The sequence below is a fragment of the Acipenser ruthenus genome, chromosome 25 (genome assembly GCF_902713425.1).
Source record: "Acipenser ruthenus chromosome 25, fAciRut3.2 maternal haplotype, whole genome shotgun sequence".
NCBI classification, from domain to species: domain Eukaryota; kingdom Metazoa; phylum Chordata; class Actinopteri; order Acipenseriformes; family Acipenseridae; genus Acipenser; species Acipenser ruthenus.
In genome coordinates this window covers 24,744,473-24,758,367 of record NC_081213.1, presented here as the reverse complement: position 1 = coordinate 24,758,367, position 13,895 = coordinate 24,744,473, and the positions used below count along the sequence as shown (strand labels likewise).

Sequence of the window (13,895 nt, the reverse complement as noted above, 5' to 3'; positions counted from 1 at the left end):
GAGTACAAAAGGATCTGATGGAAACTGGGGGTTCTAAATAGACTGGCACACTATAAATAGGTTCATTAAATATTCCTATAAATGTCTGCCCTGCAAAGAGGTATTTCACTGAACAGTTCTTCCTAACATCAGGTTACTGAGTCAGTGTCTGGGGACACAACTGGACTACATGATTTGTAAAATATAATTAGGGCTTCTGATTTTCAGTTTTAACCAATAAAACCCTGATAAAAAAATGAAATTGGTGGCTAGCCAATAAACACTGGAAAACACTGGAAAAACTGACTTTACCCTTTTCCCATTAAAAAATAAAACCTACTACAAAAATAATAAGTACATTTCCCAGTGCTGCTGGGCAATGTCCCGCCTTCCTGACTTGTATCTATCATTGATTTGTTCTGAATGCTTTCAACCCGCCCCAACTACTGAGTGACAGCACATTCCTACATTTCTATTGGAGAATCCGCTTGCGAGATTTAAAACGAGATTACAATCAGGAAGGAGGCATGTTAGCGGGATTTAAAGCTGTATTACAGTTAAGATACAGAGGATTTAACACAGAATTTTGGCGAAATGTAAAAAAAGAATAATGTGCCCGTGACCATAAGGATTTCGTTGTGGAAGACAGCAAAGGAAAGAAGGTACAACTTGTGTGCAAGTACTGTCGAAAAGTAACCGAAACTGTCAGAAAGTAACCGAAAACACTAATTTCATACAGTATATCAAAAACGAAAGCCCCCGAAAAAAAGAACTCGAAAATAGCTAAAAATTAGGAATGAAAAATACAATTAATAAAAAACAGAAGCCCTAAATATAATCAATCCCTTGATGCTCGTACATGAAACAAATACAATAGGACATCTATCAGCATTGTGTATGCTGACATGGGTTGAAAGTTCATTGTGTGGGATGTTTGAGGCAACTAACTCCCTAATAGTGCATAAGCACCAGCAAGTACAATTCTGGCTTAGTGTTTGAAATGCCTTTACAACGTGCTCATTTAGCAACATATACACTGTATCCTTCTTCCAAGAATTAAAGGTGTCAGTACATACTGTAAAAATGTAGGTCACCGTACATAATTTTGTCAAAACCATTGTTGCCCAAGATACATACAACCCTTATAGTCACACAAGAGATTCCAGTAGTTTACTGTATCATTGCGTAAGCATGAAGCAGTGTCGTCATTCACTGATTGGTCTACCTGTATGACATCATACATTTCATCCCAATAGGATTACATTCTGTATCTCAAAGTGGGGGCATCCTAAGAAGGGGTAAAAGCTGTTTAGAAAATGTTACTGAAGAAAACATTTCAGAGAATAAATAGCACTATAAATGCAACTGTTTTATGCTATGAACCCAGGAACCCATTGAACTCAAGGAACACTGTGCTGGTTTGTTTACAAATGGCCTTATTTGTATTAATCGGCTTGTCAGAGTTTTCATTAAGTATCTCTATTCAAAATGTTTAATCTACAGCAATTAAATGTTTTAATCACACCACCACACCACAGGCAGCGGAATAACCCCCCCCTGAGCAATAACTATTTATCTACATGTCAGAGACATTAATTATATACAAGTAAAATTATTGGTATTGACAACAACCACAACGTCTCCCTTAGGGCTAAATGTACAATTCTCTGTATACTGTGCATTTCCTTACACGCTATTCAGAGATTTTCTCAACAGCTAATATGAAGAATTCACAATTATATGGGTTGTATTAGAACTATTGTATTAACTTATCTTTATGCTGAAGCTTTATAAATATAAACCTCTAGGCCTTTATTCCTATATACTGTGAAGTCAAGTTTCTGCTTGAAAAAAGTAAATGAAAGACGTTAAATGGGTGTGCATTTCTAAACCTTTTCCCTATACTGCTGAATCCACAGTAACTCATCACTTGAACTTACTCCTGTGTTACACAACTATAGTGAAACTGTACAGGCTGCGACTAAGCCGACCTCTTTTCCAATTGCCTCATTAATCACCCCGATAGCGCGATCTGAGGATCCAGGGGCCATACACTGCAGCAAAGAACACCCTCATTAATTTTGTAGTAAACCCAGGACACTCCACAAATAATGAAGTCAGCTATAAGACACACAGGCTTTAACCCTTTCCTTTCTCAATAATTTTTGTCGAGCTGAAGAATATACTCCTTTGTTGAGCATACATGAGAACAGGACACTTTTTATTTTTGTATATATATATTTATACACTACCTCAGACTAGGACCAAGAAGTCCCATGAGGTTCCAATGTGATTTCCAACAGCATATATTAACATTACTATGACAAGGCAGGGTCATGAGTTCCCGCCAGGACTGAAAGGGTTAAAAAGACCAACTATCTATTTAGATCTTACTAAAACTCCCCAAACAAGTGTCATTAAATAGGTCAACTGACGTGATGTCCATACAGTACCACCACAAGCAACGTTTGTAGAATAGTTATATTCTTTTACAGCCACAAAATAAAGAAATACCATAATGTCATTTTGTTGATGCCTATATACTATATATATATATAAATAAAACTACAGTTTTAGAAACTACTTTAAGTCTGGTCTGCAAATCCATTTCAAAATGCTTTCCACTCTTTTAGAATTCAGAAAAGAGATTTAATTACTGTTCCTTAAACCTAAAAATAAATTACCATGGAAACCAGATAATACTTTTGAGAAACCAGGAAACCATGAATGCCTACAAATAGTGACCTATGTAATTCAATAAGAAAAGCTACACTGGTACACATATATGTACAGATAGACACATAAGGTAGGAAAATTGTAACATTTAAACTGGTACTGTAACGCTTAATGTCACCTAGATACTGCAATACAAAATGTACATATTTTCAGGGTTGCCATAGAAACTGTTGGTGTGCTAATTTCTGTACAGTACAACACGATGTAAAGTACATGCTCACTAAAACACATACACTATAAGAACAGAACACAAAGTTAAGAAGTGCTTTTTTTTAGTAATTACTGTTATATTTAGCAGCAACTGACTTATATGATTACAGTGAAAACCTTAAGTGTGACAGCACTGTGATTCAATCTATTGAGTCACTGAACCAATGTATGAGGGCAGAGCAATTCAATGTTCTTAGATTATTTGTCCACATAGATGTGAATGCACACTACAGAAAACTAAACCAGCAGGGTTACTTTGTTTAGATTTCTGTTTAGGCAGCTGTACATCATAAACCATACAGTATGTGAATTGTATACAAAATGTATACGAAATTAATATCTAGTTTCTGGTTAGAATAGGTCAATAAATGTTCTTGATTGAAAGATGAATATTAAAGATCTATTGCGAGTGGGTATGCCACCCTGCTCCAAAATATTAAACATGTTTAAACTTTGCAAGCCCATTGAAATCGATCGGCTGAACACGACTTGGTGTGATGTGTATACACATTCCATTTACTGCCCTTCGAGTGGGGGGGGGGGGGAGGAGGAGGTTCATACGGACACTAAAGTCCAAAATGGTCTCCATGGAAACAGTAAGTGCGATGATACACGATATTGACCTTTTCCTGCAAAATCAACACTTCAGCACATTGTGTGGGTTACTGTGGTTACACACAGACTGTTAGACACAAATACAATAATAATATCCCATGGACAGAACCAAACTAGGACTGCAGGACTACAGTTCTGTACTGGCTCTTTAACATTTTTAATGATTACCACCTGATTCAACTTGAAATGAAAACTAGTGTTGTCAGTGACGAACAAATACAACCAGAGAAACGTGATTGCAAGAAATCATGCCTGAATGACACAAACAACAGATACTGCAAACCATGGACAAAATTAGCTGTTCTTCAAACATTTAGACACTTATTAATTATACAATGGCTCACATTTTATCACATACAAATACTGAAAAGCTGCATGTCATCTTAAAGCAATTAAGAAGGTTTCTAAAAATGCCTTAATGACATGTTACAAAAAGAAGCTAGCCTGTCGTTATTAAAATATTTATATAAAATATTTGTTTATTTAGCAGATGCCTTTATCCAAGGCGACTTACAGAGACTAGGGTGTGTGAACTATGCATCAGCATCAACTATGCAGAGTCACTTACAACTACGTCTCACCCGAAAGACGGAGCACAAGGAGATTAATTGACTTGCTCAGGGTCACACAATGAGTCAGTGGCTGAGGTGGATTTGAACCGAGGACCTCTTGATTACAAGTCCGTTTCTTTAACCACTTGACCACACAGCCTCCTATTAATAGTAAACACATAATAAAATGTAGAACATCCATTGTTCATTATCCTTTTACATGTAAATTACTGTACCACATACTTCAAGTATCTTTGTCATTTAAAATAAATACAATAAAACAGCTTACCAGTTTATAAAATATGTTAGATAAACGATACTATTACAAATGAAGTTTAATGCCAAATACACATAGGGTTTAAAGTTAATACACATGTTTGTTTTCAATTTTGTAATACTTGATTGTGTTTTTCAACACAGGCCAGTGCAACAGAAATATTTCATGTGTCATGCAGCTGTGGTGCCAGTGTCAGATTTCCGTTTCAGGGGTCAGATGTAACCTCATCCCAATGACGCACATTAAAACGTACATTACCCGAGAAACTAGGCCACCAGAAAGACAACTTTCAGAAAAATCCTATTGAGTTTAACTGGCTAATTCTAGTGCCATGTACAGCTGGCTGCATATGTATATTTGGTTGCCTGAGGCTACAGCCAAAAATGCACACACAGTATTATGAAATATACAGTAATTGGTGGTTTATTCCTGTACCGTGTTCTAACGTTCTATAAGAATATTATATATTTTTCTTATATAGAGGGTGATGTAAGTAAAGGCACAGTGCAAATAATAGCGGATGCAAAATTGAAATAGCTCTGCGCCCTATGTAAGCTTAAGAGCAATGCAAATTACTCAACACGCACAAATAATGATCCGCAATTATGATAATGAGGGTCTCAATGAGCGCATCGGTCTATTTAGAGGCTGCACTTGCAGAGTTAGCAGGACAGAGAGCAGTCGTTGCTGTATGATATTTGTGGAGCACAAAAATATGAAGCAAAAAAAAATATGTCAAATGAAGGGCAGCAATGTCCTCTTGTCGAACTGAAAAAAAAGAAAAGTTTTCTGAGAAGGAGCTGAGAGTCCTTGTGGCTGAGGTCACTCAGCATGAAATGGAGTTGTTTGGAAAAGCCTCAGCCAACAGCAGTTATGTGAATATCCTTAGGAAATCATATGTATTGGCCTGCCCTTTTCAGCATGACATCCAGAAATTTGCCTAGCACTCTGGAAAAGGTGGATTGAGCTATCCCTCCAGATATTCCAATTATGGTCTGATTGAACCAGAGGCTAAGCAGAGCAGAGAACACAGCACTTTCACATGTGCAGGGATAGCGGTCCTAGATTGACGCGGGGGTCCAGCTCATCCCTCACCATTCTTTACATACGCCGCATCCTGCCAAACAGGATTTCCGGCAGCAGTATGGGGGTTTGCATCCACAAATCACTTTGCGCGTATCCTTACATCATCCCCATAGTTTCCTTACTCAGTATATAGTTTCCTTACTCAGTATATAGTTTCCTTACTCAGTGGGGTCCATTTATCTTTTCAAATATACAGCATTCATATTGAAAAATCATTTTATAGATACTGCAAAAAAATCATGTTCAATGGAGACTGGAAATTGGGAGATTTGTGTCGCTGTTGTGTTATAAAAAGATCCAATAAAACCAACGAAAAGTCCTGACTGCTGGAAAACCGCACCAGGTAATTACTGTACTTGTGAAAAGCAAAAACAATCTGCCTCCGTCCACAGCATTGCTTAAATACACATACTGTATTAGTCTCTTGAGGGACAGCTTGAAGACATTCCATGCCTCACAATCACTGTTCCCCTGGATATGTTATATATGGGTGCAGTATCAAATTAGTATTTACAAGGAAACCTACTGAAATGAGTTGATCAATACAGGTTTTAAATGGTTTGGTTTGAGGGAGGCCGTATGTCCAGTAGAAGCTGTAGCCTCCTCCTCCCACTTCTGCCAAAAATCCTACAGAATGCATGTGTCATTGGAATGCAGTGCTACATCTTTGACAGCACTGAAGAGTACATTATTATTTATTTGCATATGGGGACTTTTTTTAGGAAGGCTGTCAAAAAAAATGATCTACTGAAAACAGTCCCTTGTGCATTTATTTTTACTGTAAGCCGAATGATTTTTTTTTTTTTTCCAGCAGTGGTTCAAACCTTTTTTCCTTATTATCCAACTGTTACTGAAAAGTTTACAGCTGATTCCCCATGACTGATGTGATACAGGTCACTCTACAGCTAACTTCCTATTTATATGCAACACACTATCCAGTATATCTTCTAGAAATGCCCTAATTGCATTCACATGTCTCTGCCCTTAAATCTTGCCTACTAAGATCTGTGTTTAAATTCCTGTGCCAACTCCCTTCATACTTGAAAGCTCTTGCAGCTGACCTTCCTTCCACCTTCATCCCCTGCTAAGCAGTGCTAATACAGACATATACCTAATTTCTTCCACAGAATCCTACCCTTTAACAACATGAGGTTGGAAGTGTGCAATCTCTTGTTTCAGAACAGAATCTCTACTAATTCTAGAAATACAAACAGAAGATTCTAAATCAGAACCCCACCCCCCATTTGGATTTTAAAGTCACATGCTTTGTAAAAAAAAAAAAGATTCTATTTCACCCTATTTTCAATTCAAACTTTGTTATACAAATAATGAATACAGCTACAGTACTCAGTATACAGCAGACTGTACTGTGTGCTTCCTATATATAAATGATGTGTTATGGGTCTATACGATCGCGTTTTTGTATCATATTTCAGCCTCCACAGTACTGGGCTGGGTATCTGACTTGGGCTATGCTGGATACAGGATACTGAAACCAAGGGAAGCTGGCTTTTTTGTGTAACATAATGAACATTGTATGAATAAAAGATCCCTAAATAACTATTGCATTGAGTGGCATTGAGTGGAAAGGACTGCTTGATGTTACGTGCAAATATCATTCTAATAAATTTTAAGTTGCATCCTTTGTTACTTGCAAAGGAAAAAGAAGGCTCTCACAGGTTTTGCATTATCCCAATTCAGAAATCTCCTGTTTAATAGAAAAAGGGTCCTGTACAGTATAATTTCCCAATTATTTAAGCATCTCTGGTAAATGACTACTTATAGACTTCCTTTATAGTTGGACATAAGACACAGATGGAAGATCAAAGGATTCGCTAGGAATTACATTGAGTTTGTGATCTGCTGTCTGTAACAGAATACTGTACAGTTTTTGAACTTCATTTGAAATTTATATATTGCCATATTTAGGTGGTAAAACTATTTTTAGGGCTGTTCCGCCTAACAGACAATGACGTGCATGATCTGCATGCGTATGGTCATGAAATATTACGCTTAAACCGAGCTGTTGTTTTTACACACAACTTACATTGTATGTTGGAAACATTTCTTTGTTTCAGTAAATTAAGGTTTGTTAGACTTCTAATAGAAGATTGAATGGCAGATGATTTGGGAGCTCCCCATAAGAAAGCAATTGAAGAGGGACTAATGTACATTATACAGTGGAATTGAGATGCAGCTCAATTAAAACAGAGTCCTGACAGTTGCTAGAACCCTAAGGTATAACATTACTGTTCTTCCTTTGGTTAACTATAAACCATTAAGATTTACTGTCATAGAAATGTACTCATGGGGCTATCCATGTGCGTAATCCAACCACACAGCCACAGAGGATGAAATGGGCTTGCTGCAATATTGCTGCATTTAAACAGAGCCCAGGATTATAAAACTAGACCAGACCATACGCTAGTCATATGTATACGATCAACTTCCATTTTCAGTGTGCTTTATATAAAAATAAATCTATAATAAAGAGATTCATGTGGTTTTGGTTTTTGTTTTTGGGGTGGAGAATATCAATGCATTCAGATAACAAGCTGAAATCTCTAACACAATGAACCCCACTCTGAGCAATCTGAAAAATGATGATGCAACATTCAGCTATGGTATGACAGGCAAACCACCAGATGTGGTATGACCTAATAATTAACCAGCCATCACGGTTTTACAGGGACAGTATTTTTTGAACCACCTAAAACAGGCATGTCAATTGCTGTGACCTTTTCCTGTCCTGAGCAGTTGAGCATGAGCTGTAACAGTGTGAGCCTACAATAGAAACACAGCCTTGCACCTTTTGATATAACGGTGAGTGCACTGCTTGTAGGTTGCAGGCAGTCTACTTCCCAACACTAAATCATGAAATACTTCCTTTACTCTTGCCATGCCTTTCAAAGTCAAACTTAGCATAGATCTGATAGCAGCCCCCACTGGATAGAGCACCAGGTGATCCATCTGTCATTTATCTTTCAAGAATCCAGAAGGCTACATGCACACGCACACACACACCAACACACACCAACACAGTCCTTCACTTGTGCACTGGTAGTTTCCTTTTTACCTTGCTCCTTTTCCCTCCCAAAACAACATGATTATAACTACCACATGTATAAAAAAAGTATCATTCAATAGTGTATCTTTCATTGAAATAAAAATACATTGCTTGAATCACATTGACGCTCCATTGCTGTGCTTAGATATTGTTAGATACGGAGCTTGCATGTAATAGTTTGATTTGGGATTGACATTATCTGATTGGAAAGGTTTATACAAAGTTAACTTCATGAATCACGGGTCAGTGGGTATCATATGTATACAGTACATATACTACACAAGCTCTGCACACAAAGGTGCTGAGTGGCAACTCACACTACGGAAACGCACACAAAAATCGTCTGGTTTGGTTTTAATCAGAAAAGGATGTTAAAGTAGCTGGTTGCATATTAGCTGAAAGTAAAGGAAGCACTAAGAATGAGACAAAGCAAACCTTGTTACAATAGCAGGGCATCCATCAGTAAGCCCCTTGCGAGCATGACTGACAGATCAAGAGACACTGGTTACAACAGAGTCCCAATGGTCCAGTGCCCATGGGCAGCATGCAGTGTGGGCTGACGAGTCACGGTTCACCCACTATCCAGAGTGATGGGTGTGTGGCTTGCCAGGTAGCAGCTCTTACCAGATGTCCCTATTACATCTGCTGCAATGTGTCATTGAGGGGGCTGACAACCGCACAGGACAGAAGTGAAGGTCACGGTGTGTGTGCATCGTTTTCACACATGGTCTGAATGAAGCATTTTCGGGAGGTAGTTCATCAGTTGATGAGACACTTTAATGGTATTTGAATCTCGAAAATCTTAAATACAATTTAGGATATGTAAAAGTCCTTCAGTAGAAAAAAACACTGGTCATTGGTCAATGGAATTCATTAAGCTGTGTTCAGACATGGCTTAAAAAACAATAAAAAAAATAAATAAATCAAGACCAATTCCAGAACAATCTCATAATTTCTCACAGTACTACTTAGAGGTCTACCTTGTAGGAAGCCAAATGCTTTGCCCTGAAAAAAAAATATATGATTACTATTATCATTTGGACACTAGGGATGGTGTCATAATACTGATTCGACTGTAAGGATCACCAAGCAGAAGGTTTATTGCTGCTCTGTAGAAAGTGGTTATACTACAGTTTTTTTATAGTCTATGCTGAAAGTGGAGGGTGGTGCTGATTTCACAACAATCAATGCCTATACATTCTATTGTCATTGCTTTTTCCAACATCTCTGGTGGAATTTCCGTAGTTCAACACATTACAAGTCAAGTCAACGCTACAAATACTCTGCCATTGATTTAATGATTGGTTTTAAACTAATTTAATAAAGACACTTACCAGTTCTCCTATGTTAAGTGCATTGCTCTGTACTGTTTATTAACAATGGGGGCACTCCACATATTCTGACCTCAGATAAATGTCCATTAAACCCACAATATTGTGTTGAACATGGCAATACAATGGCCATGAAATAAAAAGAAATGTTTTCAACATGCTTTCAACGGTTTATGTTTCCTTAAAAGGATGTCACATAAATAAATGAAAAAGTCAATATAATACAATCCAGGCCCTATCTCATGTAACAGGGACAAGCAGACATCAGGATAGCCCAGCCCTCTGCTTTCATTAAGAGTAAGTGCACCTGAATGAGAGGGAAGTGTTGCTCTTCAAATATTTATGAGACAGGATGCTGCCCTTGCAGTTTTTTTTAGATCTTAGATAGTTTACACAAGCAATCCCAATCTGTTTTTTGTTTTTAGGGGGAGGGAGCTGCTAGGAATAATCCTATGTAAAAAATAATCTTGTGGATATATTTTTTAACCCTGACCCCATGAATCAATATAAAATGACCTGCAATACTTTAATTACCAAAGTTACTATAGGCTTTAAAATGCAACCCTGTTCTATTGCTGAATCAACCAAAGGCAGAACCCCCCAGACCCTCTTTAAAATGTCGACTGACTGTATCATGAGTCATTCACCTCGCTACTAACCTAGAAAGCGTTGCTACTTAGCACTGCCACGTTCTAGTTTTCTATCTTGAGGACACCATGGATTACTATGATGCAGCTTAATTGATGACAGATGCCATTCGATATTATTTAACATTTTTGGACTGCTTCACGAGACGAGGTACAAAACTAGTGAAAGAAAGCATATGAAGATGACTGAGTTCTGAAAGTGAATGTCTGCCCAGCAGATTAGCATGACTTAATAAAACCATGTGTCCTCATTATCAAGTGGCACTTTTGCTGCCATGCTGCCTTGTATGAGCAGAATGATGTGACTTCAACACCAGTCTGACTGAAGGCAGAATTAAGTCAATTCTGGCAAAGCCAATTAAGCTAAGAGTTCCAGAATATCTGGGGATACTTTACTGTTGCATTAGCCGATAGAATTACGTCTGAAATTACAGCACTATTGATTTAAATTGTGTTGTACGTTGGCAGGCAGTGTTTCAATTTAGTTTACAAAAAAAATCTAATTTTGTTTCTGCTGTCTGTACGGGTATTTCATGTATAAGGCTGAAATTAACCCAGATAATAAAATGAAAAAACAACAACTTTGAACTATCTTACAGAATGTTGGGATCTGTTTTTACGCCTAACCCAAGTTAGGCCGAAACCTAGTTTTTATGTCTGTATGTCTGTATGTATGTGTGCTGTAAAACATGATACCGTTAACTACAGTGTTCAAATGCAAGGTTTTAAGAAGAAGCTCCTAAATTAACATAAGGCTATGCATTACAAGTTTTATAGTTTATTTAGTGCTCTGTTTATCTTTTTTTTTTAAAAAAGAACTTTGCACTGAAGCAGATGCCATTCATTCCTTGTCATTTTGTTTTTTCATTCTATTGCTATTACAGTTTATTGAATAAAATAATATCAGACTAACAAACTGTAGGAGGAGGGGGTTCTTTTAGAGATAATATCATATTTATAAGCTGGCTTTATTCTTTAATGCTGTTCTTAAGACATTCCACATGTACAGTATAATGATTGTGACCATATTCTCCTATATAGAGAGACACTTGTAATATACCATCTATCAAGAGATGATTTTACCTAGAATGCCAACTAATGTACAGCTTATAAATTGTTACAATGGAAACTTCAGCATGGCCAGCTTCTGAATGAAGGGGTTTAAGAGATATTCATATTCCAGCTGCAATGCATATCTGTGCTTATACATATAATACATTTTTTAAATAATATTCTGGATGAATCATTTGCATTGAGCGTGTTATTTAACAGATATAGACTGAAAAACGCTCCATTTTCTGCAGAGCCTGGATTGTATTGTTATAAAGAGAATCTACAGTGATGCAAAGCCATTGCTGCAAGCTTACCTTCTGTTGGCGATGTTTTCAAACGCCTGCAGAGCCCATCCATATCCCCATAGTCCTCCCGGATTTTGATGACAGCCTCCGAGCCTCGCAGTTCCATGAGGGAGCGCAGCTCTTCCAGCGTGCAGCCAAACTCCCCCGCATGGTTGGCCTCATTTCTTTGGTTCTTTGCGTAAAAAACGCTGTTTGTCATGTCCCCCATGGTTGCTTGTATTGCTTGTAGCTCTCTAGCTTAAATTTCTTTTTTTTTAAAAAGGATAAAATGTTATCAGTGAGAAAGTAGAGCCTCAGAATCAAAGGGGCTAATTTTAGAAAATCCACCTGTGTTCACTGTAAATGAAATATTATGAAGAATTCCTCAGTTTAAATGCAATCCAATAGTTCCAAAAGCCCTGTTAAAAGTCCAGAGGGTTGCCTGCTTTCAAGGCTGCAGACCAGCTTCACTCCATATACAGTTTCCCATTCTGGTTGTCTCAGCTTGTAACGTTCTACATGGTCATCTTATCCATTAAGCCTTTGGAAAAAAGAAAAGAACAGTAACGTCAATTCCAAATTAAAGAAGGTAAAACAAAATAAATAATTTTTCATCAAGAAAAAGAAAAAGAGCATTTGTCAAGCAGCATTTTGTCTAACATGTGGTAGTCAGAGAGCAAGGCAGTGGCATAGCTTGTGGCTCTGCTGTGAGATGCTGCTCTGTCATCACTGGAGCTGCCTTGCTCAGAACTAGTCCTATCTGTGTCACATGCACTGCGTTCTCCTCTCACAGCAGCAGCAGCAGCCACAGCACTAGCAGTGTGCTACACGTTGATCAATCCCAAGAGCAATAGCTAAATGACATGCCTCATGAATATTAATAGCCCAACCATTATGCCTCATCTTAGGATGTGACTGGTTCTTTGCTGTGGCTTTAGGCTGCCATATATCAATCTTATTTTCCAGTAAGGACAAGAAAACTCCAGGCATACAGCTTTATGTACCGGCTAGGTCATTTCAATCTCAAAGATTAAAACTGTCACCATTCCTTCCATGCAAATAATTGGCATAAAGTGGTAGCAGATTATAATTTATTTTAAATGGAATGGCATGTTTGCAACATGTGTTTCTTTCAAAACTGCACACATGCACTTCCATTTTTTCATAGGCACATATATACATTTGGTAAACACAGTTTTCCCACAGTAACAGCTCAAATAACGAATATAAAAGCAGGGTGTAAAAGTAAATTAATTTATTCAAGTGATAACTATTTTTTCTAAATATTTTTACAATCGTTGTACCCTTTGATTACAAATAGATAACAGGGGTAGGTGGTTTGTTTGACTCTAAATGGATAAGCACTTCAAATGCCTTGCCGAGTCTACAACAGTGAAGACACAGAAAATTCTACACCATTTTACTGCAAGCTAGTCCTGTTTTTTCTTAATGAAACAAATAGATTTGCATTTCACTTTAATATCCTAAATAACAACCAGTTCCTCTACAGTTTCTGCTTAACTACTTGTACTGTAGCTGTAAAATTATTTCTGCTACTTGTAATTAACTTATTTAAATGAACCTTCTGCATCTTCCATCCACAACAACCTATGTAACATGGCTCCCCAATGGCACTGTAAATACGTCTCCACAGCCTTGACAGCAAGGCAAGGATAACCGCCCAATCCAAAGCCAGCTGAGGGGCTGTGCTGTTCAACGGCTCTAGGTGTAGTGTGAGGTTGCTCTGACTCTACACAGGCAGTCCAAAGAGCTGCTGGACAGTGCTTTTCAGGCTTTAAAACAGAAACTTAGGAGTGACAGGTTCCTCACGAGAGAGCCTGCCTTGAATAATAAAACGGCAGAAACAAACACGCAGAGTCTGGTAGAAGGTGGTTGTGTCCTTCGTTCTGATTCTGCTCAGATAAAAAGGATTCAGGTTCCTCCACCTTAATCCTGCTGTGTCTTTAGCTGTATTTCAGGATAGCCTACCCTCTTTTCAAATCTCATTAGGCCTCAGGAATAAGAAATGTCACTTCAATTTGCAGTATGTCATATTCCT

General features: G+C 37.7%; 1 protein-coding gene across 14 annotated transcripts in view; it reads right to left on the bottom strand.

Annotated features, from left to right (window-relative positions):
- LOC117413594 (plasma membrane calcium-transporting ATPase 2-like) overlaps positions 1-13,895 on the bottom strand; it is a 146,197-nt gene that overhangs the window by 50,512 nt on the left and 81,790 nt on the right. For all 14 annotated transcript variants that reach the window (XM_058999808.1, XM_058999804.1, XM_058999803.1 and 11 more), the window contains one exon: positions 11,867-12,377. In XM_058999808.1, coding sequence (XP_058855791.1) covers positions 11,867-12,065 — 199 coding nt within the window. In that variant the 5' untranslated portion in view covers positions 12,066-12,377. The remainder of the gene's footprint in view (positions 1-11,866; positions 12,378-13,895) is intronic.